This window comes from Orcinus orca, chromosome 10 (genome assembly GCF_937001465.1).
Source record: "Orcinus orca chromosome 10, mOrcOrc1.1, whole genome shotgun sequence".
Classification (NCBI taxonomy): Eukaryota; Metazoa; Chordata; class Mammalia; order Artiodactyla; family Delphinidae; genus Orcinus; species Orcinus orca.
In genome coordinates this window covers 44833834-44861221 of record NC_064568.1, presented here as the reverse complement: position 1 = coordinate 44861221, position 27388 = coordinate 44833834, and the positions used below count along the sequence as shown (strand labels likewise).

Below are 27388 nucleotides of genomic sequence, written 5' to 3'. Positions count from 1 at the left end.
AGAATTTTTCTTATACCTTAAACTTTGATGTATTTTGTTTGATAAGTTATATTTTAAGCTGTTAAACTAGATCTGGAAGAATTCTTCATCATAGAGTAGAATCTACGATTTGAAATCAAATCAAAGTAAATTCAAAATAAACAACATAGGTTCAAATTGAAATAAACTGTTCCAAGTAGAAGCACTATTTATGAAAACTTAGAGGAAAATTATCTCAAAATAATATTATTCCGTCCCTTTCCCCCTTTACTTTGAATTATTTTAGGAAATTATTGTTATAGCTTATTTTGTTTAAATATAGCGATTAGGTGAAACTATGTTAATTTTAGCTGGCATTTCATTTCCCAGTTTTTGTCTTTTGTTTGTATAGGGGTTTGGAGGTGGGACTCCCAGATGATTTCAGCTTTGTATTAACCTGGTTATGTTTACTAGTAATTTCACTGGGACCTTATAACATCTGTAGAAATTTTGGCTTTTCCAGTACTTCAAGGCTAGGTTGCTTTATTTATGCAAAGGGTATCTTGTTTTTTCCATAGTACAGTTTTATTTAAGTTTGCATTTTGTTATGTTCTTGGTTGCAAGAACGTTCTCCTAAATTTAGGCATCTACCTTCTTTTTTTAAGCATAGGTTTCCATTGACATAGTTCAAACCGTCTCCATGGGGAGAAAAAGAGATGAACATAGAAGAGCAAATAAAAGTAGTGGTGTCTTTCGAGTATTTTTGGTTTTGACAGTGTAAATTTATAATTTTCTGTGTGCCCTCCCCTTAGGTATTGAAATTCTGTGTTCCATTTTATTCTTCTTGTAATGTTCTCAGCAGTCCTTTTTCACATGGTCCCCACTTTTAATATTTTCTTTCCTCTGCAGTGGATAAATTAGTATTTCTAGAAGACCAAGATTGGAATGACTTTCTGCAACAAGTGTGCTCACAGATCGACTCCCCCGAGAAGAGCACAGGGGCCTCCCGAGCCAAGCTGAATCTCCTTTGCTACTTGTGCGTGGTGGCCGGGCACAGGGAGGTGGCCACCAGGCTCCTCCACTCACCCCTGGTACGTAGTTAAGTCGTGAAGTAAAGACTCCTCCTATCACGGGCTTGCAGCTCTCCTTCTGCACATAACTCTTTTATTTCTGTAGAGATTAAAACAAGCGCTAAAATACTAATATGATTTAATTACAATGAAAAAAAGTGACTCATCAAGATGATAGGTTTGCCAGAATTGTCCTCTGTTTAATGCTTAGATCTAAAAGCAGTTGAATCGACAGTGATTTTGAACAACTCCTTTGGTAACACTCAGCTTGCATTTTACGTTAATTTGTGGTAGTTGTAAGGTATTTTTCATCTGTGAAATCATAAGACCAGAGGTCTTGTCATCAGCTGCTGGAGTGAGCTGCCCACGTGGAATAGGGGCTCTTTTTACTGGGTCTTCCTGGTAAATTCCAAGGCTTCCGATGTGACACTGAACGGGGAACTGAGTCTCTAAGACTTTTCTTTTTCCTTCTTCCCCTGGAGATATTTCTTGGACCGTCTTGATTCATCGATGAAACCATGGGAACTTGGCAGATCTTTTGAAGTCGTCCTCAGAAAGGAGTTACAGTGGTCTGGGGCCTTTTCCCTTGTGGGCCTTTGTTTGGGAACTGGCTTGAAAACATTTAAGTTCATTTTCTTCCAGGATAGTATTACAGTTCCTTATTTGGTACTTGGTATGTGTTTGTGGGGTGAGGGGCAGAGGCATATTTAGGGAATAGAATTCAGTTGGAGAAACTGAACGTTCTTATTCTTAGTTTTTATTTTTATCTTATATTTACAAAGATGCAAAAACAATGTAGTTAATTTCCTTGGTGCAGGCTTTGCATTTCATGTGTATACTGGTTTGATTTGTTAACTTAGTGGTCACTTTCTGTGTCATTTCATGAATTAAATACATCTTAATTTTTTTTTCTAGTTCCAATTGCTAACCCAGCATCTGCGAATAGCTCCAAACTGGGATAGGTAAGTAATATTTACACCTTAATAAATTATTATATTAAGTAGTTAAAACATACATATTTATCAAAAGCACATAGTCCTAAATACTTATCACGAAATAGTCTAAAGTAATGATGACCCTGAATCATAGCACTTTCTATAGGCATCCCAGTTGTCCATTTAAAAAGATTTCAAAATAGTCTTTATTCTAATATTATAAATATAATTCCAAGGTTATGTAAACTACATCTGGAAGCTTTATTAATGATTACTCTTTTGAATATTCTTTATCAAATACTTTACAATTATCCCTGTGTTTTAATTTAGTTATGCTTCTAAGGCGTTTTCCCTTGCCACTTTATCTTTCCTTAAGATGGTTTACAAAATCTAATGAGATTGTGTTCTGTAAACTCCTGATGGAAGGATGTGTACTTGCTTATATGAGGGCAGCATACTTGGTGAAAAGCTCATTAAAGTGTAAGAAGGCTCTGTGCTCTGGTTGCCAATGAGACTTGGTCAGATAATTGATTACCTCTTTCCGAGTCTCAGCTTCTGGGGTACTGTTTGTGGGATGATGAAAGTGCTTTGGATTCAGACAGATGTGGGTGTAGATCGCAAATCTGCCCCCAGGCAAATTATTATAACTGCTGAGTGTCAGTTTACTCATCTGTAAAATGGGGATAGTGTATCAACTTCATAGATTTTTGGTAACAATCAAATTTTTTTTAACTGAAGTATAGTTGATTTACAATGTTGTTAGTTTCAGGTGTACAGCAAAGTGATTCAGTTTTATATATTCTTTACAATTAAATTTTGAATGAAGTAGGTGTATGAAATACCTTGCCCGGTGCCTGGTTCTTAGTGGGTACTCAGTGTATTTTGGGGGTTTGGAAGTTGGTGTTATCAATCCTACTTATCTTGTATTATTGTTGAGAAGCTTGTGAAAACTTGAATGTGAAGGGGTTTTGTAAAATGTGCCAGTGGTAGGATAGTAATTATTCTTCCATGCTGCCAAAATATAGGGGAAACAATAGGTGTTCACAAAATGCTTTTTTGGATAATTATTCCTACGCATCTTCTAATGTTACTCTCTCAAGGTAAAATCTGGCGTTACAAAATAGGATTTTTAGATCATTTTTGGGCATGTTAAACTTTGAGAAGGATTGTGGTATGCTCACTGTAAAAGAAACCAACAAAAAAATCTTAGCACATTGGCTAAAACAAATTATATCCTTGAATAGGGTGCCCTCTGCTGATTTTTAAAAAACAGACATTCTTAATCCTTTCCAGGTACTACTATTTTTTTCCATTTTTTAGATTTAAGTTTAATTGTAAAACAGTTTTTATTTGAGGAAAATATGGATAGATAAGCCCTATGCTTGGAGCCTTCTTTTACTCTCTTTCTCCATTCAAATACTGCTTCTTCCAGCGAGGCCTTCTCTGTCCTGGGTCATATCACCTTGATAGCATATGATAAGGGTCTTTAACTTAGCTGGGGGACAATCACTGTTGAAGTATGTATGTTTATTCCTTGGCTTTGTTCAGTATATAGAAAAACAAAATAAAATAACATATAACTTTTTATGTTTCTCCACTTTATAACATGTATTCTTTTAATGTCACTAATTAATTTGTCTAAGTTTTTTTATGGTATGCCTCTTTTTATATGCTATGAATATTTGATCATTTTATTTACCCCTCCCTATTTTTGGATAGTATTATAATATTGTAAATAATATATTGATGAACATTTTGTGCTTAAATCTTCATGCCTATTTTTCCTTTCTCCCCTAAGGGCAGATTTGTAGAATTAGAATGAATGGGTAGAGGGCAATAGATATTTTTGTGACTTCTCATAAATTGCTGAAATGCTCTATAGAAACATGATATCAACATGCAGTCCCAGTCAATGTGTGTAAAAATGCTGTTTTGTTAGAACTTTTAACAGTGAATACTTATCAAATTTTATAGCCTTTGCCAATCAACTTTATTGAGGTATAATTCACAGATAATGCATAATATTTTAATTTAAAAATTCTATTATAAAATATATGTAACAAAATTTACCATTTTAGCCATTTTAAGTGTATAATTCAGTGGCATTATGTATATTGTGATACGTATGTTGTGCAACCACGATCACTGTCAATTTCCAGAACTTTTTCATTATTCCGAACAGAAGCTCTTCCCCATTAACCAGTCACTCCCATCCCTCCTCATCCCAGTCCCTGAAAACCTTTGTTTTACTTTTCGTTTCTATGAATTTCCCTGTTGTAGGTACCTAATATAAGTGGGATCATACATTTGTCCTTTTGTGTCTGGCTTATTTCACTTACCTGAATGTTTTCAGAGTTCATCTGTGTTATAGCATGTATCAGACTCATTCTTCTTTAAGGCTGAATAATATTCCATATATGTATATGCCACAGTTTATCTTTTCATTTGTTGATGGACACTTGGGTTGCTTCTACCTTTGGCTGTTGCAAGTAGTGCTGTTGTGAGCATTGGTGCAAATATACCTGTTTGAGTCCCTGCTTTCAGTTCTTTTGTGTATATACCTAGGAGTGGAATTGCTGGATTATTTGATAATGTTATGTTCAACTTCTTGAGATACCATCAAAACTGTTCTGCACAGTGGCTGCACCATTTTACATTTCCACCAGCAATGCTTGAGGGTTCCAATTTCGCCACATCCTCTTCCACCCTTATTTTTTTCAATTTTTTTTAATAGTAGCTCTCGTAATGGGTATGAAGTTATATGTCATTGCGGTTTTGATTTGCATTTCACTAATTACTGATGTTGAGCACCATTATTTACCTTCTTTGGAGAAATGTCTGTTCAGGTCCTTTGCCCATTTTCTAACTGGGTTTTGTGTTGTTTATTTATGGGAGTTCTATATGTATTCTAGATATTAACGACATATTAGGTATATGACTGACAAATACTTTCTTCCATTCTGTGGGTTGCCTTTTTACCCTGATAGTGCCCTTTGCATAAAGTTTTAAGTTGTGATGAAACCTAGTTTTTCATTTTTTCTTTTGTTGCCTGTGCTTTTAGTGTTCTAAGAAATCACTGCAAAACCAATGTCATAAATCTTTTCATTTGTTTTTTTCTAAGGGTTTTATAGTTTTAGCTCACATTTAGGTTTTTGATCCATTTTGAGTTAGTTTTTTTTTATACAGTGTTAAGTAAGAGTCCAGTTTCATTCTTTTGTTACGTTTATATCCAGTTTTCCCAGCACCATTTGTTGAAAAGGCTGTCCTCTCCCCATTAAACGGTATTGGCAATCTTGTTGATAATCATTTGACTGTATATGCTGAGGGTTTGTTTCTGGGCTCCCTGTTTTATTCCCTTGGTTTATAAATGTGTCTTTATGTGAGTATCACAGTTTCTCGATTACCATAGCTTTGTAGTAAGTTTTGAAATCAGAATATGTGATTTCAACTTTGTTCTTTCTCAGGTTTATTTTAGGGTCCTTTGATATTTATATTCTAAGAAGGATTTTTCTAATTTTTAGTATAGTTTGGTACTTTAATAAAGTAAATCCTCATCGTCAATTTTTAAAATACAGTTTTTCCATTTGTGAATTACTTCACTTCTTGGTTGATGGGATTTCATTATTTGGTAGTTTTTTGTTTTGTTTTTTAAATAGAATATCTCTCAGGCTCTGCTTCTGGAGTTCCTCCTTCCTTGAAGCTTTCTGCCTGTGGTTTTGGGGCTCAGGCATAACAGGCTGAATGAGACCTTCTTGCACCTTCAGGCCACGCTCACCTCTGTGCCATGCTGCTTTGTTGCTCACTCGTGTGCTGGCTGCAGCTCTGGAAGACTCAGGGACCAACCTGACTTTTTCTTCCTCTTATATGTGACCAGTTTGATTTTGTTTTCCAGTGAAAAAAGAATTTTTCTTTATATTCCAGGCTTGCAAACTTTTACTAGAATGTATCTAGGTATCCCTTTTTACTAATTTGCTTTGCCAGTCGGTCTGTTAAATGCTGCAACCTTTCTTTCGCTTTCCTATTTCCTTACGATTTCCTCATCTCTATTTCATCCTTTTTCTGCTCCTGAAACTCCTGTAGGGTGGGTGTGTCTCTCTTTTTTTTTTTTGCTTGCCTATTTATTTATATTTTTGGCTGCGTTGGGTCTTTGTTGCTGTGTGCGGGCTTTCTCTAGTTGAGGTGAGTGGGGGCTACTCTTCGTTGTGGTGCATGGGCTTCTCATTGCAGTGGCTTCTCTTATTGCGGAGCATGGGCTCTAGGCGCGCGGGCTTCAGTAGTTGTGGCACGTGGGCTCAGTAGTTGTGGCACATGAGCTCTAAAGCGTAGGCTCAGTAGTTGTGGCTCACGGGCTTAGCTGCTTCGCGGCACGTGGGATCTTCCTGGACCAGGGCTCGAACCCGTGTCCCCTGCATTGGCAGGTGGATTCTTAACCATTGCGCCACCAGGGAAGCCCAAATTTAGTGTCTATTGACTTAATTTTCTTTTGCTTTCTCACTCTTCTATTGAGATACAATTCACATATCAAAAAATTCACCTTTTCTTGGTTTTTGTTGAGTTTATTTTTTAGAGCAGTTTTAGGTTCACTGCAAATTAAGGGGAAGGAGCAGAGTTTTCCCACATATCTCTGCCCCCACATATGCATCGCCTCTCCAATTATCACTATCCCCTGCCAGAGTGGTACATCCTAAATTGACACATCAAAATCATCCAAAGTCTATACATTACAATTCCGTCTTAGTGTTGTACATTCTGTGGGTCTGGACAAATGTATGATGATGTGTATCCATCACTGTGGTATCACATAGAGGATTTCCACTGCCCCCAAAATCTACTGTGTTCTGCCTATTCATCCCTCTGACAAACACTGAACTTTTTATTACCTTCATAGTTTCTCCTTTTCCAGAATGTCATGTAGTTGGAAACATAAAGTATGTAGTTTTCTCAGATTGGCTTCTTCTACTTCGTAACATTCATTTAAGGTTTCTCCATGTCTTTTCATGGCTTGATAGATCATTCTTTTTAGTGCCAAGTATCCCATTGTCTGCAGGTACCACGGTTTATTTGACCATTCACATATTGAAGCTCATCTTGATTGCTTCCAAGTTTTGACAATTATGAGTAAAGCTGCTGTTAACATCCATGTGGACATATGTATTCATCTCCTTTGGGTAAATACCGAGGAGCCTGTTTGTTGGATTGTGTGGTAAGAGTACATTTAGTTTTGTAAGAAATCACCAAACTGTCTTATAAAGTGACTGTACCATTTTGTATTCTCATCAACAATGAATGAGAGTTCTGTTGCTTCACATCCTTGCCAGCATTTGGTATTTTCAGTGTTCTGGATTTTGGCTATTTTGATAGGTGTGTAGTGGTATCTTGTTGTTTTAACTTGCATTTCCCTGATGACATATGGCGTGGAGCATTTTCTCATATGCTTATTTGCCATCTGTATATCCTCTTTGGTGAGGTGTCTGTTCAAGTCTTTGGCCCATTTTTTCATCAGGTTGTTTTCTTATTGTTGAGTTTCAAGAGGTCTTTGTATATTTTGGAAAACAGTTTTTTATCAGATGGGTCTTTTGCAAATATTCTTTTCCAGTCTGTGGCATTTCTTCTCATTCTCAACATTTCTTTTGCATAACAGAAATTATTAATTTTAATGAAGTCCAGCTTATCAATTATTTCTTTCATGGATCATTCCCTTGATGTTGTGTATAAAGAGTCATTGCTACACCCAAGGTCATCTAGGTTTTCTATGTTATCTTCTAGGAGTTTTATAGTTTTGCATTTTACACTTAGGTCTGTGATCTGTTTTGAGTTGAAGTTTTGTGAGCGGGTGTAAAGTCTGTGTCTAAATTCTTTTTTTTCTTGTAGATGTCCAGTTATTCCAGCACCATTCACTGAAAAGACTATCTTTGCTCCATTGTATTGCCTTTGCTCCTTTGTCAAAGATCATTTGATTATGTGAGTCTATTTCTGGGCTCTCGATTCTGTTCCACTGATCTGTTCTTTTGCCAGTACCACACTGTCTTGATAACTGTCGCTTTGTAGTAAGTCTTGAAGTCAGGTAGCATCAGTCCTCCAACTTTGTTGCTCTTCTCCAGTATTGTTGGTTATTCTGGATCTTTTGCCTCCATATAAACCTTGGAATCAGTTTGTCAGTATCCACACTGACAATGTGGAATCACATCGAATCTACAGATCAATTTGGGAAGAATTGACATCAGGACAATATTGAGTCTCATTCATGAACATGGAATACCTCTCCACTCGTTTACTTCTTTGATTTTGTTCAATAGCGCTTTGTAGTTTTCCTCATATAGATATTATACATATTTTATTAGATTTGTTCCTATGTATTTCACTTATTGGGTGCTAATGTAAATGGTATTGTGTTTTTAATTTCAAATTCTACAAGTTTATTGCTGGTAAGACTTTTATATATTGATCTTGTATCCTGCACCTTGCTGTAATCACTTAATAGTTCCAGGAGGTTTTTTTGTTGTTGTTAATTCTTCAGGATTTTCTGTATAGACAGTCATTTCATTTGCAAACAGTTTTATTTCTTCCTTCCCAATCTGTATGCCTTTTGTTTCCTTTTCTTATCTTATTGCATTACCTGGAGCTTTCAGTGTAATATTCAAAAGGAATAGTGGTGAGAGGTGATGTCCTTGTCTTGTACCTGATCTTTTTTTTTCCTTAACTATTATTTATTTATTTTGGTGGCGCCAGGTCTTAGTTGCGGCATGTGGGCTTCTTAGTTGCAGCACGTGGGCTTCTTAGTTGTGGCACGAGAACTCTTAGTTGTGGCATGCATGTGGGATCTAGTTCCCTGACCAGGGATTGAACCTGGGCCCCCTGCATTGGGAGTATGGAGTCTTACCCACTGGACCACAAGGGAAGTCCCTGTACCTGATCTTAGTGGGAAAATTTTGAGTTTATCACCATTAAATATGATGTTAGCTGTATTTTTTTGTAGATAGTCTTTATCAAGTTAAAGAAGTTCCCTCTATTCCTAGTTTATTGAGTTTTTGTCATGAATGGGTGTTGGAATTTGTCAGATGTTTTTTTTTGCATATATTGATATGATCATGTGATTTTTCTTTTTTAGTTTCCTGATATGATGGAAATTCACTTTTTAAAACTGTACAGTTTAGCGGTTTTTAGTGTAATCACAAAATTGTGCATGTATCACCACTATCGAATTCCAGAACTTTTCATCACCCAGTGAGATCTCGTACCTGTTACCCTCTTCCCCTCAGTCCCTGGAAACCACTAACCTACTTTCTGTCTATAGATTTGCCTATTCTGAATATTTCATATAAATATACAAAATGTGATCTTTTGTGACTGGCATCTTTTCACTTAGCATAATGTTTTCAGGGTTCATCCATGTTGTAGCACGTATTAGTACTTCATTTTTTTTGGCTGTGCCACATGGCTTGTGGGATATTAGTTCCCTGACCAGGGATCGAACTTGGGCCCCTTCAGTGAAAGCAGGGAGTCCTAACCACTGGACCACCGGGAAATTCCCACTTCATTCTTTTTTATGACTGAATAATATTCCATTGTATGGATAAACCATATTTCATGTATCCATTCTTAATGGACACTTGGGTTGCTTCCACATTTGGCTGTTATGAATAACACTGCTCTGATCATGTGTATAAAGGTTTTATGTGAACATATGTTTTAATTTCTCTTGGGTACATACCTAGTAGTGGAATTGTTGGGTCATATGGTAATTCTGTGTTCAGCCTTTTGAAGAAATGCCAAACTCTCTTTTACTGCTCTTCTCTGATTTTATCTTTGGGTTTTCAAGCTTGATACTTATCCTTGCTCATTTTACTGAGAATCACTATTTTATTTCAGCAGTCATATTTTCAAGTTTTTGTTCATTTGTTCTCTGATTGGTCCTTTTTCCTAGCTGCCTATATTTGATTTAAAATGTACTTTTGAATTTGAGGATAAAGTATAGGATTATAAAAATTCCGTTTTGGAATAGAATTTAGGGTTAAATATTGTGACTAATATTTAAGGTTAAACATTAGGATTATAAAAATTTTATTCTTTTTAACCTGTGGGTCAGTTCGTTTTCATCATGGTCCTGCTTTTTAATGCTGTTCGTTCCTCAAATGCTTGGTGATCTTTGGTACTTAGTTTATATTATGAATAAATGGTTAAATTGATCAGCATAGAAGCTGGCAGTACACATTTCCCCTATGGTTCTCTTAGTCTGTTTCTCCAACAACGTCTTCTTTAAAGGGCTGGCCTGTGAGTGGATGATGCCTGTTGACTAGTTGACTTGTATGTTGGGAGCCCACGTAACTGAAGAGCAGGTAGGCAGGCTGGAGGCCTCGTCAGTTTCCAGATTGGGTTTTTCTTTGGGGTGGGGCTGGCTTTCCTCCATTAACCTCTTTCCTTGCTCTGGTATCTGGTGTGGAGGACCACTCTCTGTTCTCCACATCCATACTTGTATCCCACCCCAGAGTAGATTGCTCACTGCAGGGATAATTTTACATTTTTACCCTGGAGGCCAGGACTGAGGGTTTATTCTGTGTATGAGGGAGGGAGATGGGAAGGAGGCAGGACCTAATTGGCTCACCTGTTCATTGTGACGTTCTCTAATCTGATGATTGTCTATGACTCATCCTTGCTTTCTGTTTTACTTTATTCCAGGCCTCTGAGGCTTGTTGGGAAGACCTGTCTTTACCTGTGGTTCTTAGACAGGAATTTCTTCTCTCCATTTTCTGTCTAGTTCCATCTAAGTGTGTCATCTAGGATTTCCTCATACATTCTGGTCTACTTTCAGCCCTTCTTTCTGTCTCCAGTTATTTAATTATAAACTTTTTTTCTTTTAGCAGACTCTTGAGGGAACAGAAAAGTGGGGTCAGTGTCCCGTCTGCTATCGTAAAGTTTTTTTTAATTTATTTTTTTAAAATACAGCAGGTTCTTATTAGTTATCTGTTTTATACATATTAGTGTATATATGTCAATCCCAGTCTCCCAGTTCATACCCCCACCCCCGCGTTCCCCCCTTGATGTCCATACGTTTGTTCTCTACATCTGTGTCTCTATTTCTGCCTTGCAAACTGGTTCATCTGTACCATTTTTCTAAATTCTACATATATGCGTTAATATATGATATTTGTTTTTCTCTTTCTGACTTCACTCTGTATGACAGTCTCTTGATTTGTGTTATTTACACGATTGTGATTAATGGGCTTTTTTTTTCTTTTTGCGGTACGCGGGCCTCTCACTGTTGTGGCCTCTCCCGTTGCGGAGCACAGGCTCCAGACGCACAGGCCCAGCGGCCATGGCTCACGGGCCCAGCCGCTCCGGGGCATGTGGGATCCTCCCAGACCAGGGCACGAACCCGTGTCCCCTGCATCGGCAGGCGGACTCTCAACCACTGCGCCACCAGGGAAGCCCTAATGGGCATTTTTATTTTTCATTTGCTGTCTAAGCTATACAGAAGTGCTTCTAAATTTACAAATGTTTAGGATTTCTGGTTTATGTTTGTTATTTCACTTTTATTATTATCATCATATGTCCTGTATAAGTTCTGCCTTTGGGAATTCTATGAATTTATCTTTGTGCTCTAATAAAAAATCATTAAAAAAATGTCATGGGGCTTCCCTGGTGGCGCCGTGGTTGAGAGTCCGCCTGCTGATGCAGGGGACACAGGTTCGTGCCCCGGTCTGGGAAGATCCCACATGCTGCGGAGCGGCTGGGCCCGTGAGCCATGGACGCTGAGCCTTCGTGTCCAGAGCCTGTGCTCCGCAGCGGGAGAGGCCACACCAGTGAGAGGCCCGTGTACCGCAGGAAAAAAAAAAATGTCATGAATGTAGTAGATAATGTGGTAATCATAGCTAGCCCATTCAGCACATATTAAATGTTAGACACCATGGTAATTTCTTCACACGGATTATTTCCTTTGACTCTTTGAGTAACTTGGTGAGGTACATATTGTTGTTAGTCCTAGTTACCATGAAGTCATCAGGCACATGAAGGAGGAGTAACTAACCCAGGGTTCCTCTCCTCCCCCGCCCCAACCATGGGGCCAAGACTGGCCTCAGGACATTTCATTCCAGAGTCCTGAACACCATCCTATACAGCCTCCCACTGAGTAAGTATGGTCCGAGTTTAGATTGTAGAGCTTGATATATACATCTGTTACTATGATGCTTGTATGTTTGTGTTCACTGTGGCTTTCTTGCTGTGCTTGGGAGAGAGGTAGATTGGAGTTTCCCACTACTATTGGGTTTACTTTTTATTCTTTATTAATATGGTTTGTAACAACTCACAACTTACATCCTTTGTAGGTCATACTGTTTTTAGTCCTCAAACAATCTTTTCCTCATTTAATGATTTTAGTCTTAAATTCTGCTTTGATATTTACATTGAAAATCCTGCTCCAATTTTGTTTACCTTTATTCAGTCATATTTTTACCCACCCATTTTCTACTAATGTGTTTAGTTACTTTGTTTTGATGTTGATATTATATTCATTCAACAAACATTTATTGAGGGACCATGCCAGGTACTGTCTTAGTGCTCGCAGCCCTGCCTTCACGGACCTTGTGGGCTAGTGGGGGAGATGGATAATAAATAGTCTGTTTTATTAAACACACAAAGAAGTAACTGTAACATTTTAGATCTGCTCTAATACAGTAGCCACTAGCTGCATGTGGTTATTTATTTATTTATTTAAATTTATTTATTCATTTATTTAATTTTTGGTTGCATTGGGTCTTCGCTGCTGCATGCAGGCTTTCTCTAGTTGCAGTGAGCAGGGGCTACTCTTTGTTGCGGGGCGCAGTCTTCTCATTGTGATGGCTTCTCTTGTTGCAGAGCACAGGCTCTAGGCACACGGGCTTCAGTAGTTGTGGCACGGGGCTTCAGTAGTTGTGGCACAGGGGCTTCAGTAGTTGTGGCTCGCGGACTCTAGAGCACAGGCTCAGTAGTTGTGGCACATGGGCTTAGTTGCTCCGCAGCATGTGGGATCTTCCCGGACCAGGGGTCGAACCCGTGTCCCCTGCATTGGCAGGCGGATTCTTAGCCACTGCGCCACCAGGGAAGCCTCATGTGGTTATTTAAATTTAGAACTAGTTCCATATTTCTCAAAAAACTAAAAATAGAACTGCCCTATGACCCAGCATTTTCACTCCTGGATATATATTTGAAAGAAACAAAAACACTAATTTGAAAAGATAATGCACCTCAATGTTCATAGCAGCACTCTTCACAATAGCCAAGACATGGAAACAACCTAAATGTCCATCAACAGATGAATGGATAAAGAAGGTGTGGTACATATATACAATGGAATACTACTCAGCCATAAAAAGAACCAGATTTTGCTATTTGCAGCAACGCAGATGGACTTGGAGGGCATTATGCTAAGTGAAGTAGAGATAGACAAATACTGCATGATATCACTTATATGTGGCATCTGAAAAATAAACTAGTGAATATAACAAAGAAGCAGACTCATAGAGAAGAAACTAGTGCTTATCAGCAGTAAGAGGGATGGAGGAGAGGCAAGATAGGGGTAAGGGATTAAGAGGTACAAACTAATTTGTATAAAATAAGCTACAAGGATATATTGTACAACAGGGAATATAGCCAATGTTTTATAATAACTATATGTGGAGTATAATCTTTAAAAATGGTGAACACTATATTGTACACTTGTAACTTATATAATATTATACATCAATTATACTTCAGTAAAAAATAAACTAGTTCCTTAAAGTAAATTTTGTGTGTGTGTGGGTATACATATACATATATATATTTCTTCAGTTGCACCAGCCATACTTCAAGTGCTGGATAGTCATATGCATGTGGTGGATACTGTGTTGAACAATGTAGACATGGAATGTTTCTGTTATCGCATGAAGGTTTATTGGCCATTGCAGCTTTGCGTGCTGTTATGGATGTGGGATGTTCTGAGCTACAGCATAATGGGTCATGAGGGGCACCCGAAATGGTGACCTTTAAGAAGAATTCTGAATTATGAGACGGAGCCAGTTTTGTGAGGGCATTACATATAGATATAGTTGTATGTAAGTATTTGGTATAAATTGAGAAATATTGTCACTATTAGTTTAAATAGTTTACAACTTAAAACTGTAGGAGTTTCAAGGAGGGTGTTTTCTCTAGTTCTGATAGGAATTGTTTCTCGTGAGAATGGGAAAAATATTTAATTAGCATGTCCTGATACATTTTTCTTTTAGTTGGATAAATCTGGTTGCCATTATCTAATTTTGTAGATTGAAAAAGTGCTTCAAGGTTTCTGAAGTATTTTGAGCTTGTCTTTGAACTGAGATAAATAAGTTTTTGCCTTGCATCCTTTAATTCATTAGTGAGTTTTTGATAATAGCATTTGTTTTACATTGTGAGAAAACTTAGAAGTTAATCCATCTGACCTTCTAAACTGCACACATTTAAGCAATTCAAAACTGAAGTGTAATTGACTTGACTGTGGTCCCGTATCTGGTCAGTGACAGAGCTGTGACTGGAAGCTTTTCCTTGTAAATTTTGGGCCAGTGTCCTGCCAAATCTTTTTCAAAACCATTACTTTTAAAACATAATCTTCTTACTCAGAGGCAGAATGCTAATCATAGAAATGCCTAGGACTTCTTTAATCTGTTTATGTTTAGAGATTTAAATGGCTAATCCAAGAAGCATTGAAATCCATAAGAATTATCTCTGTATGATAGAGTTCTGACAACATGAACACTTACCTGTGGTACTTCTCTGAGTGTGATTTGTTTCCCTCCACGGGTTCTGCACAGTTTATTTTACGAATATGAAAAGTAGAGGCTCTCTGGATGAGGAACATGCAATGCAAGCATTACTAAGTAAGAGTACAGTTATAATCAACTCAACCATTTTTTTTCCAATTAAAAAAGTCTTATCAAAACTAATTTTCTCCATGAAGTGAACTTTTCCAAATCACCTGAAGTGATATTTAATAATTTATATTTCATTATAAAACTACTTTTATAATTTAATACTTCATTTTCTGCTGGGTAATGAAACAAACACCTCACTGAAAGTATTTTTACAAGATTTGTTAGACTTGTAAAAATTTCTTTTCAAGTGAATATATACACATATGCTTCACTATCCTGATATTAATTACTGACTACTTGCGTATAAAATCATTGGTCTACTAATAAGTAGAGCAGAAATCTTGAGAAAGAAAGACGGAGCTGGAGGAATCAGGCTCCCAGACTTCAGACTATACTACAGAGCTACAGTAATCAAGACAGTATGGTACTGGCACAAAAACAGAAATATAGATCAGTGGAACAGGATAGAAAGCCCAGAGATAAACCCTCAGACATATGGTCACCTTATCTTTGATAAAGGAGGCAAGAGTATACAATGGAGAAAAGACAGCCTCTTCAGTAAGTGGTGTGGGGAAAACTGGACAGTTACATGTAAAAGAATGGAATTAGAACACTTCCTAATACCATACACAAAAATAAACTCAAAATGGATTAAAGACCTAAATGTAAGGCCAGACACTATAAAACTTAGAGGAAAACATAGGCAGAACACTGTATGACATAAATCACAGCAAGATCCTTTTTGACCCACCTCCTAGAGAAATGGAAATAAAAACAAAAATAAACAAATAGGACCTAATGAAACTTAAAAGCTTTTGCACAGCAAAGAAAACCATACACGAGATGAAAAGACAACCCTCAGACTGGGAGAAAATATTTGCAAATGAAACACCTGACAAAGGATTAGTCTCCAGAATATACAAGCAGCGCATGCAGCTCAATATCAAAAAAACAACCCCCAAATGGGCAGAAGACCTAATTAGACACTTCTCCAGAGAAGATACACAGATTGCCAACAAACAAATGAAAAGATGCTCGACATCACTAATCATTAAAGAAATGCGAATCAAAACTACAGTGAGGTATCACCTCACACCAGTCAGAATGGCCATCATCAAAAAATTTGCAAACAATAAATGCTGGAGAGGGTGTGGAGAAAAGAGAAACTTCTTGCATTGTTGGTGGGGATGTAAATTGATACAGCCACTATGGAGAACGGTATAGAGGTTTCTTAAAAAACTAAAAATAGAACTACCATATGACCCAGCAATCCCACTACTGGGCATATACCCTGAGAAAACCATAATTCAGAAAGAGTCATGTGCGCTTCCCTGGTGGCGCAGTGGTTGAGAGTCTGCCTGCCGATGCAGGGGACATGGGTTCATGCCCCGGTCAGGGAAGATCCCGCATGCTGCGGAGCGGCTGGGCCTGTGAGCCATGGCTGCTGAGCCTGTGCGTCGGGAGCCTGTGCTCTGCAACGGGAGAGGCCGCAACAGTGAGAGGCCCGCATACCGCACAAAAAAAAAAAAAAAAAGAGTTATACCACAATGTTCATTGCAGCACTATTTACAATAGCCAGGACATGGAAGCAACCTAAGTGTCCATTGACAGATGAATGGATAAAGAAGATGTTGCATGTATATACAATGGAATATTACTCAGCCACAGAAAGAAATGAAATTGAGTTCTTTGTAGTGAGGTGGATGGACCTAGAGTCTGTCATACAGAGTGAAGTAAGTCAGAAAGAGAAAAACAAATACCGTATGCTAACACATTTATATGGAATCTAAAAAAAAAATGCTTCTGATGAACTTAGGGGCAGGACAGGAATAAAGACACAGATGTAGAGAGTGGACTTGAGGACCCGGGGAGGGGGAAGGATAAGCTGGAACAAAGTAAGAGAGAGACATTGACATATATACACTACCAAATATAAAATAGATAGCTAGTGGGAAGCAGCGGCATAGCACAAGGAGGGTGGGAGAGAGATGCAAGAGGGAGGGGATATGGGGCTATATGTATGTATATAGCTGATTCACTTTGTTATACAGCAGAAACTAACACAGCATTGTAAAGCAATTATACTCCAATAAAGATGTTAAAAAAAAAACAAGCAGAGACTTTAAAAAATTTTTATTTTCCATTTCACTATTAAAGCACAACTTGTTCAGTTTTTGTCACTGTTACAGATGGTGCTACGGAGGGCATTGCGTTCAGGTCTCCCTGTGTACACAAGGGAACGTTTCTCTGGACCATATATGTACAGGAATGTTTGCTCACCCTGTCTCATTCCACTTCTATCTCATGTTAATGCTTACAGTTGTGTAATGTGACTAACTGGGGTTGGTTTCCTTGGTCCTAACTCTCCGCTTCTGAGCCCATTTTCTCTCTGTTTACAGAAGGGCCAAGGTAGCTCGGTTGATTGGTTTACTGGCCTCCCACACAACGGAGCTCCAGGAAAATACACCTGTTATTGAGGTAATTTCTTTTATTACTGAAATGTTACGAATGGCAAAGATTGTTCTTGATTTTAGAACATGCAGCTTTCATTGGTGTTAAGTGTGGAATTGTGGCAGTTGTTATAAAATAACCTCAGTAGGCCTGTACACTTCAGCACAGCCGCTCGTTTACAGCGTAGTCTGTTGTCAAAGGTGGTGTGGTGGAATTACAAGACTTGTGGACTCTAGTCATCATTACTGCATTTCAATAATTTATGGATAAGGTTTATTTCATTACTAGTTTTCATGTGGTCTACTCAAACATTTTATTATAACTAAAGTATTTTCTACTGGAAGCCCAGCTCAACTTCAAATTAAAATTTTTTGGGGTTTTTCACATTGAATTTAATGTTTTTATCCCCACCAGTTGTCATTTATTTCTGACTATAGTGACAGTATTTAACTGCCAGGCATGCACTAAAGGTATTTTCAAATGTGGTCGGCACTGTGTATTCACGGGTTCTGAGTCTGTGGATTCAGTCAGCCATGCATTGAAGATATTCAGGGGGAGAAAAGTTCTAGAAAGTTTCAGAAAGCAGAGCTTGAATTTGATGCACACTGGCAAGTATTTATATAAAATTTACATTGTACTAGGTAGTATAAATAATCTAGAGATGATTTAAAGTATGTGGGAGGATATGCATAGGTTATATGCAAATACTAGGCCATTTTATATAAGAGCATCTGTGGATTTTGGTATTTGTGGGGTTCCTGAAACCAGTTCCCCACAGATGCTGAGGGACAACTGAATCAGTCATTTCTTTCAAATACCAATATTGGGAAGCCCTTATTAATTAACCAGTAATTCCAAGTCCCACGAAGTGGATGCTACCATTGTACTGCCCTTTTTTTTTTTTCGTGGTACGCGGGCCTCTCACTGTTGTGGCCTCTCCCGTTGCGGAGCACAGGCTCCGGACGCGCATGGCTCAGCGGCCATGGCTCACGGGCCCAGCCGCTCCGCAGCATGTGGGATCTTCCTGGACCGGGCACGAACCCGTGTCCTCTGCATCGGCAGGCGGACTCTCAACCACTGCGCCACCAGGGAAGCCCTGTACTGCCTTTCTGAATGTTCCTGAACACTAAAAACTACTTTCTATCTATCCTGTTAATGTGTACTGCACTTAACTGGCAGTAGATTTTTATCCCTTGGACGAGGAGAGTGTTGAGTCAAAATAGGTGATAAAAACCAAGGCTTCTAAGGTGGAAGGGCAGAACTCCTGAAGGAAGGAGAAAATGGTAAAAAGAAGGGCTTTTGTAGAGCCAGACGTGGTAGTGTGGTTTTTGGGGCTTTGAGAAGAATTGTTTAGCCAAGTACTGTCTAATAGAACTATCTGCGGTGAAGGAAGCTGTCCTGTATCTGTGCTGTCCAGTACCGTAGCCAGTTGCTGGGATGGTATTCCAGCTAGTCCTGGGCTGTCTAGGTGGAAGCAAATGGGAGATTAATTTGTGCTCTGTGCATTTCCTCTGCTTATGATTCCGTCCCCATTCCCTGCAATTATTAGACCTCTGAGCTACTAAAGAAAATGTTACTAAGTCTAAACTTTTCCTTCTTTTTGTGACCAAGAAAAATGAATTGTGACCTATATGATCACTGATGGTACCCAGCTTGGCTATCAGAGATCTATAAACTAGATTTTTATCTAAAAGACCAAGCAGATAGGGCAGTGACACTTAGGCAGAAGAGGAGAAGACTTAGAAGCTCAGGAGTGGAGGCTCCTTCTGATGACTCAGAGCAAAGGGTCTCCAATGAAACAGATTTGCTGCAGGAGATGGGAGAGAACTTGATGAAAATTCTATGACCAAGTCCTGACATTCTAGAGGACATTCCTGGATAATCAAAATAGGAGGGAACAGTGTGCCATGAAGAAAGAGCCCCTGAAGGTGTAAAATATGACTGAATTAAAATATTCAGTAGATGCAGTAGTAAGTAGGAGATACTGGGTACCTTAGAAGCCGAGTTAGTGAATTTGAAGATAAGTAGGATGTGAATTCTCTTAGGATTCAGAAGAAAAAAAAAAGGATAAAAATCATGAATTAAAAAGGCACGGAAGACAGTTGCAGAACATCTCTTACACTGTCCAGTATGGTAGCCGTCAGCCAAACGTGGCTACTAGGCACTTGAAAAGCAGCAAGTCTGAATGGAGATGAGCTGCAAGTAGAGACCACACACCAGATTTTGAAAACTCAATATGAAAAAAAAAATAATGTAAAGTATCTCACCTGTAATTTTCTTTATAGATTACATTATTTTAAATTTTTATTGGAGTATAGTTGATTTACAGTGTTGAGTTAGTTTCAGGTGTACAGCAAAGTGAATCAGTTATACATATATCCACTCTTTTTTAGATTACATTCTAAAACAGTATTTTTGGATATATTAGGATAAATATTAAAATTTTTACTTTTATTTTTTAATGTGGCTACTAGAAAATATTAAATTTCCCATGTGGCTTGAGTTCTATTTCTATGGGACAGCACTTGTCCAAGATAAACGCAATGGGATTTCCAGGAGGAGAGATCCAAGCAAACAGAAATGAAAAATAATAGGAGAAAATTTCACCCTGAGCTGAAGAAAGACTCACATCTTTAGATGAAAGGTTTTTCACCAAATGTCAGGCAAAACATTGAAAAAAAGAATGCATACGTAGACCTATCCTGGTGAAATGTGTAATTTCAAAGATAAAAATAAAATCTAAAACCCAGGTTATAAGCAAATAATAGCACATTAGACTTACATTTAATTTTTCTGTAACACTAAAGGCTAGAAGATAAAGAAAATGGTGGAAATGGATCGACACTTAGGAGGTCACGTGATGTTAAATTTCTCTGTTACGTCCATTGTACTGCCTACTTGTGGGGACAGAAGACATTTTCAGAAACTCAATCTGAATTTCACCAACATTTCTAAAACAAATTTACTTGAGCAAGCTACTTGAGGAGCTGCCAACTTCAACACCCACTTTCCCACCCAAGTTTTAAGATAATGTAAAGGAGAAACAAATAAAAACAATGAATCTATTTAAATGTAAGTCTAAATAATAGCTGCTACTGTTGTGAAATATAATCTGGAAAGAATGGATTCTTGAAAAAAATATAAATATTCTTAAAAAATAGTAGCATGGAAGTAAATTCTGCATTGTTTTAGAGGGTCTGAAAAGGTAGGGGAGAAGGGAATGGAGAAGGAAAAGGCAAGTTCTTTCTTGTTCTTTTACAAATTGAACACTTACGGAGTACCTCTTGTGGGTATGGCCTGTGTTACTTGCAGGAAGACCGTCATTCCAGGCAAGTTCTTGTCTTGTTCTAGAAGGAATTCATAGATGCTGTTTTATTCTTGGCACTGATAATCCATTTCATTCTTGGCATTGATACTCTTATTCTTTTTTTTTTACATCTTTATTGGAGTGTAATTGGTTTACAATGGTGTGTTAGTTTCTGCTTTATAACAAAGTGAATCAGTTATACATATACATATGTTCCCATATCTCCTCCCTCTTGCGTCTCCCTCCCACCCTCCCTATCCCATCCCTCTAGGTGGTCACAAAGCACCAAGCTGATCTCCCTGTGCTATGTGCTGCTTCCCACTAGCTATCTATTTTACGTTTGGTAGTGTATATGGGGAGGGGGAAGGGTAAGCTGTGACAAAGCGAGAGAGTGGCATGGACATATATACGATACTCTTATTCTTAACAAATATTTGTCAGTACCTGCGTATGTACAGGGTGCTATCTAGGTGCTTATTTTATAAAAATAGATGGCAATCTCTGTTCTTGCAGAGCTTGTGTTCCAGTGTAAGGAGAGAGATAATAAACAAATAAATATATAAAATTTGGTGGTGATAACTTCAGTGGGAAAGATGTAGCAGGGTTTGGAAATGATGAGGTGGCAGCAGCGGTGGTTTAGAGATTGGCTGTTTGGGGAAGGCTGAGCAGAGACCTGAGGGAATTGAGGGAATAGTTCCCTCAGCTGGGGAAGAACATTCTTGACGGGAAAGACACATGCACCCCAATGTTCATTGTAGCACTATTTACAATAGCCGGGATATGGAAGCAACCTAGATGTCCATGAAGAGAGGAATCGATAAAGAAGATGTGGTATATATATGCAATGGAATATTACTCAGCCATTAAAAGGAATGAAATTGGGTCATTTGTAGAGACATGGATGGACCTGGAGACTGTCATACAGAGTGAAGTAAGTCAGAAAGGGAAAAAGAAATGTCGTATATTAACTCATATATGTGGAATCTGAATAAATTGGTATAGACGATCTTGTTTACAAAGTGGAAATAGGGACACAGATGTAGAGAACAAACGTATGGATACCAAGGAGGAAAGGGTGGTGGTGAGATGAATTGGGAGATTGGGATTGATGTATATACACTATTGATACTATGTATAAAATAGATAACTAATGAGATCCTACTGTAGAGCACAGGGAACTCTACTCAGTGCTCTGTGGTGACCTAAATAAGAAGGAAATCCAAAAAAGAGGGGATATGTGTATACGGATAGCTGATTCACTTTGCGGTACAGTATAACACAATATTGTAAAGCAACTATACTCCAATAAAAATAAGTAAAAAGAAAAAAAGAAAGGACTGGGGGTAGATAAGTGATCGGCACGTTTCGAGAAGCAACGAGGAGGCGAGTGTAGCTGGAACTGGGCATGAGGTACCGATGGGAGATGAGGTTAGTGAGGTAGCCAGAGGCCAGGCCATCCAGAACCTTGTTGTAAACCATGGTCAGAGCTTGGGGTTTTAGTCTGAACGAGATGGGAAGCCATTGGAGGATTTGGAGCAGAGGAGTGCCGTGGTGTGGCCGATGTTTGGAAAGGATCACTTTGTTACAAGGACGGGGGCAAGGTGGAATCAGACCAGTTTAGGGGGCTGTGGCAGTTCAGATGAGGGATGGTGCTGGTGACTTGGACCAGGTTTGTAGTGGTGGAAAGAGTAAAAAATGATTTTATTCTGGATACGAGTTTTTTTTTTTCCCACAGATAGATTTTGAAGAGTGTTGATAGATCTGCCGATTGCTACGATATTTGAAGGCAGACGTTAATAACCAAGTCTGGCCAATATAAATTCTAGTATTCAATATGAAAAGTGCTGAGGCATCAGAAAAGCAAATCCGAAATGAAATTTCAACACAGGCACCGGACTGGCAAAAATTAAAAAGCCTTAACAGTCCTCAGTGTTGGTGAAAATACTGAGCAGAAGGAGGGCTCACATGCTGCTGAGGAATGTAAATGGGCAGAGCCGCTCTGGGAAACTGCTTGATCTCTGAAAGCTGAGCACGTCACTACCCTGTAACCCAGGGTAACAAGTGACATGTACAGGAATATATATTGCCAGCATGATTTGTAACAGCCCGAGATTTGAAACAACCCACGTGTCTATCAACAGCAGAATCGACAAAGTATGTCGCATTCCCACGGTGGAATGCTGAATAGCATTGCAAATGAGTTCATCCTTTCAGCACTGGGAAATACGCTGAGATGAATCTCACAGTCATAGATAGTTTGCCTAGACATCAGTAGGACATTCCCTGGGCAAGACTGATCTATACATTCAGGAATGTCCTGGGGCTGTGATGGCTCTTGTTTAGAGGGTCAGCTCCCGCTCGGTGCCAGAGGTGATGAGGGAGACGCATACGTAGGTAGGAGTCATGGAAGGTCTGGAGATGAGGGCTGCCTTGAGGCACAGAGTCTGGGGAAGACAGAACAGAAGGCAGGGCTGGAGCTGAGAGGCTGCCCAAGTCCTCGTGCTTGGGACTCCTGTGGCTCTGATGGGATAGTATATTCTGCCACAGGAACGGGCAGGTCTGGGCAGAAGGCATCAGTCACCCCTGGCTCCATGCCTGTGGCCTGGTCCCCCTGGAAATTGCTGCGGCTGCGGCTGTGGCTACTGGGAGCATTTGGCCCAGCAGTTCTTGAGCTGAACCTGTCCCCGTGCTCACTCGGGTTGAGTTCTGTGGCCAGTGCTTTCTTCTCTTCAGAGACTGGGTACTCTGTGTTCTCAAAGTATTTCCCCAGCTCCTGTTGCTGTCCCTTATTAAACATTGCATTCCTGGGCTTCCCTGGTGGCGCAGTGGTTGAGAGTCCGCCTGCCGATGCAGGGCACACGGGTTCGTGACCCGGTCTGGGAAGATCCCACATGCCGCGGAGTGGCTGGGCCCGTGAGCCGTGGCCACTGAGCCTGCGCGTCCGGAGCCTGGAGCCTGTGCTCTGCAACGGGAGAGGCCGCAACATTGAGAGGCCCGCGTACCGCAAAACACACACACACACAAAACAAAAAAAAACCCATTGCATTCCTGATGCTCCATTGAGAGGAGGAGGTGCGTGTTAATTCCTGAGGTCCTTGTGTACTCTGTTCTTTCACTTTTCCCTCTCTGGGTGTTTGCTGATGTTTTATTAATTTGAAATGAAACTTGGGAAAAATCATACTTAATTTAAAAAAGCAAGTGTATATTTACCTAGGAAACTTTTGAATTATGAATATACTATACTGTGAATTATTTTCTGTTGGATAATGACGAGTTTGCAGAAGAAATTGTGTCAGGTGCTTCTTTGTGATGCCATCTTTTTTTATTCTGTTACTACTTAACGTTTTTTAGTTCTTGATTAATTCCTATGACCAATTGGCTGTAACAATTAAAACAGCCACAAGAGGGCGCTCAAACACTGGAAACAAAGTTTTTCAAGTTAAGAATTTATTTTACAACTTCGGGAAGAAGTAGGCTTGGCAGGTATTTGGTACCGTGTTCATCTTTTCCCTGTTTTTTGGAGTTTCTGCTGCATGAAATGTGGTTCCAGTCCATTGGCAATGATTACCATTTGAGATTAATGAAAGCCATGACAGCCTCTCCAGAACAATGCAGTCATTCCAGGAGATTTGGACTCCTGGGAGGCCCTATGATGAGCCTTAGGTTCAGAACTCTTGAGACCAGCTTTCTGGAACACAGTTGTGTCTTCAAACATAGTTGTTCAGTAAATCATTAATAAAATTTCAAGTGTGAGACGCGTTCTGATTTTTCCAGTAGGTTTAGTACCAGCAGACAATAAAACTCATGGTTGAAGATCCTGTAGGCATTTTAAAGGCATAGAATCTCATTTTATTTTATTTAAGTAATTTATTTTTTAAATTTTATTTTATTTTTTATTGGAGTATAGTTGATATAGTGTGTCATTTTCAGGTGTACAGTAAAGTGATTCCGTTATGCATACATATATATTCTTCTTCAGATTCTTTTCCCTTATAGGTTATTACAAAATATTAATGGTTTCCTGTGCTATACAGTAGGTTCTTGTTGGTTATCTATTTTATATATGGTAGTGTATATATATGAATCCCAAACTCCTAATTTATCCTCCCTCTCTTTCCCCTTTGGTAACCATAAGTTTGTTTTCTATGTCTGTGGGTTTATTTCTGTTTTGTATATAAGTTGATTTGTATCATTTTTCTTTTTTTTAGATTCCACATATAAGCGATACCATATGACATTTGTCTTTCGCTTACTTCACTTAGTATGATAATCTCTAGGTCTTTCCATGTTGCTGCAAATGGCATGATTTCATTCTTTTTTATAGAACCTCATTTTTTTTTTTTTTTTTTGCGGTACACGGGCCTCTCACCGCTGTGGCCTCTGCCGCTGCGGAGCACAGGCTCCGGACGCACAGGCTCAGTGACCATAGCTCACAGGCCCAGCCGCTCCGCGGCACGTGGGATCTTCCCGGACCGGGGCACGAACCCGGGTCCCCTGCATCAGCAGGCAGACTCTCAACCACTGTGCCACCAGGGAAGCCCAGAACCTCATTTTAAGGATAGATTTTATTCATTTTGTTTTATTAATTTTGGCTGTGTTGGGTCTTCGTTGCTTCAGGCGGGCTTTCTCTAGTTGCGGAGAGCGGGGGCTACTCCTTGTTGCGGTGCGCAGGCTTCTCATTGCGGTGGCTTCTCTTGTTGCGGAGCACAGGCTCCAGGCGTTGGGCTTCAGTAGTTGTGGCTCGCGGGCTCTAGAGCGCAGGCTCAGTAGTTGTGGTGCACGGGCTTAGTTGCTCCGCGCCATGTGGGATCTTCCCAGACCAGGGCTCGAACCCGTGTTCCCTGCATTGGCAGGCGGATTCTTAACCACTGTACCACCCGGGAAGCCTTAGGACCTCATTTTATTATTCATCACTGTAATCCACAGTGCCTAGCCAGCCAAGTAATCTGTATTTCTGGTATTCAGTCAGTGTTAAAGGATTTAATAAATGATTATAAGAATGGTGGGAAAGTGTGGCAGTATAATTTGTTACAAAGAGACAAGAAGAGATGGAGAAAAATCCATTTTACTATCCTTATGATACAATTTAAGTCCCTTCCATCCTATTCTATCATCAATGGCTACAGAAAAGAGTTGGTCATGATCTCTTGTATATATTGAATATTTAGAAGCATTTATTCAATTCTTCTTTGTCTTTTCTACAGAAGAATATTGCCAGCTTCTTAAACTTTTATTCCTAGATATCACATTTACCACCCTGTTGTGGTTTGTTGTGGTTCTTGTGTGTAAAAATTTAAAGTAAATTTTATATTATCCTATATATATGTAGTCTTAAGCATGCAGTGGATATATTTTATGAAATTAAATATAGAGCCTTAAAATTTAGAACTGGAAGGAATATTAATAGACACTCTAGTTTGATCCCTTCATTAAATATTTTTTATTATGGAAAATGTCAACATACATAAAAGTAGACTGAAATAATGAGCTATCAATTCCAACAATTATTAGAATTTTACTAATATTGTTCGTCTGTTGTCTTATCTCTCTCTCACTCACCCTCCCTATCCCATTCCTTCTCTCTGTTCTCTTCCCTCTGTCTTCCCCCTCCTCCTTTCCCTTCCCCTTGCTATAATTTTTTTTTTTTTGGCTGTGCCATGTGGTGTGCGGGATCTTATTTCCCCAATCAGGGATTGAACCTGTGCCCCTTGCAGTGGAACTGTGGAGTCCTAACCCCTGGGCTGGCAGGGAATTCCACCACCACCTTGATATAGTATTTAAAAAAAAAATTCCAGACATCATATTATACTCTTAAATACTCTAGTACATCTATCTAACAGAAAAGGTTTTTAAAAAATACAATCACAATACCATTATCACACCCAACAAAATCGACGGTGGTTTCTTAATATCATCTAATACCCAGTGTTCATGTTTTCTTGATGATCTTACACATGTCATTTTTTTTTTTTTTTGCGTTGTGGCACGTGGGCTCTTTGTTGTGGCGCGTGGACTTCTCTCTAGTTATGGCTCATGGGCTCCAGAGCACGTGGGCTCAGTAGTTGCAGCACACAGGCTTAGTTGCCCCACGGCATGTGGGAGCTTAGTTCCCTGACCAGGGATTGAACTAGCGTCCCCTGCATTGGAAGGCAGATTCTTAACCACTGGACCACCAGGGAAGTCCCTCATACATGTCATTTTGTATTTTATCATTGAACCAGGATTGAAACAAGGTCCTATACTGCATTTAGATAACGTTGACTCTTAAGTCCCTTAATTTCAAACATTTTCCTATTATTTTTTAGTGCCATTTATTTATCAAAGACAAATTGTCATTTGTTTTAGCCAAAGCTGGAACGTTGGAAACTTTCTTCTGTCCTTTTGGTGCCATGGTTCTCTCTCACCTGTATTTCTTGTGACTGCTAGTTAGGTGTAGAGCCTTGATGAGATTCAAGTTGCTTTATGGAGGAAGGGTAGGAATTCCCCCTACCTGGTGCTGTGTGTTTCCTGTTGCCTCATAGGGAGGTGTGTGTAATAATGTCTGGTTGCCTCCTTATTACTGGTGTTGTGTTTGCTCACTGGCTTCAGGTGTGGTCAGCCCTGTGGTTATGAACTTGCCCATCACTCTCATACTTAGTAGTTTTAGCATCCGTTGATGATCATTGCTTAGTTGCATTAGTCCTTTAGGGTTGCAAAAATGATCATTTTCTCGTTCTGTAATTCCTTTCTCATTTACAGCTGGGAGTTTTCCTTACATAAGAGCTTTCCCATATCAGCTAATTGGTTATCCTAAAATATAGTTTGTTT

The 27388-nt window shown here is 39.0% G+C and overlaps 1 protein-coding gene across 13 annotated transcripts in view; it reads left to right on the top strand.

The window, feature by feature from the left end:
* Positions 1–27388, top strand: part of ULK4 (unc-51 like kinase 4) — a 529281-nt gene that overhangs the window by 37734 nt on the left and 464159 nt on the right. For all 13 annotated transcript variants that reach the window (XR_007469880.1, XR_007469879.1, XR_007469881.1 and 10 more), the window contains 3 exons: positions 868–1049; positions 1944–1990; positions 17223–17301. Coding sequence is in view for 10 of the 13 variants with exons in the window: in XM_049693609.1 (XP_049549566.1) it covers positions 868–1049; positions 1944–1990; positions 17223–17301 (308 nt within the window). In the remaining 3 variants the exon portion in view is untranslated. The remainder of the gene's footprint in view (positions 1–867; positions 1050–1943; positions 1991–17222; positions 17302–27388) is intronic.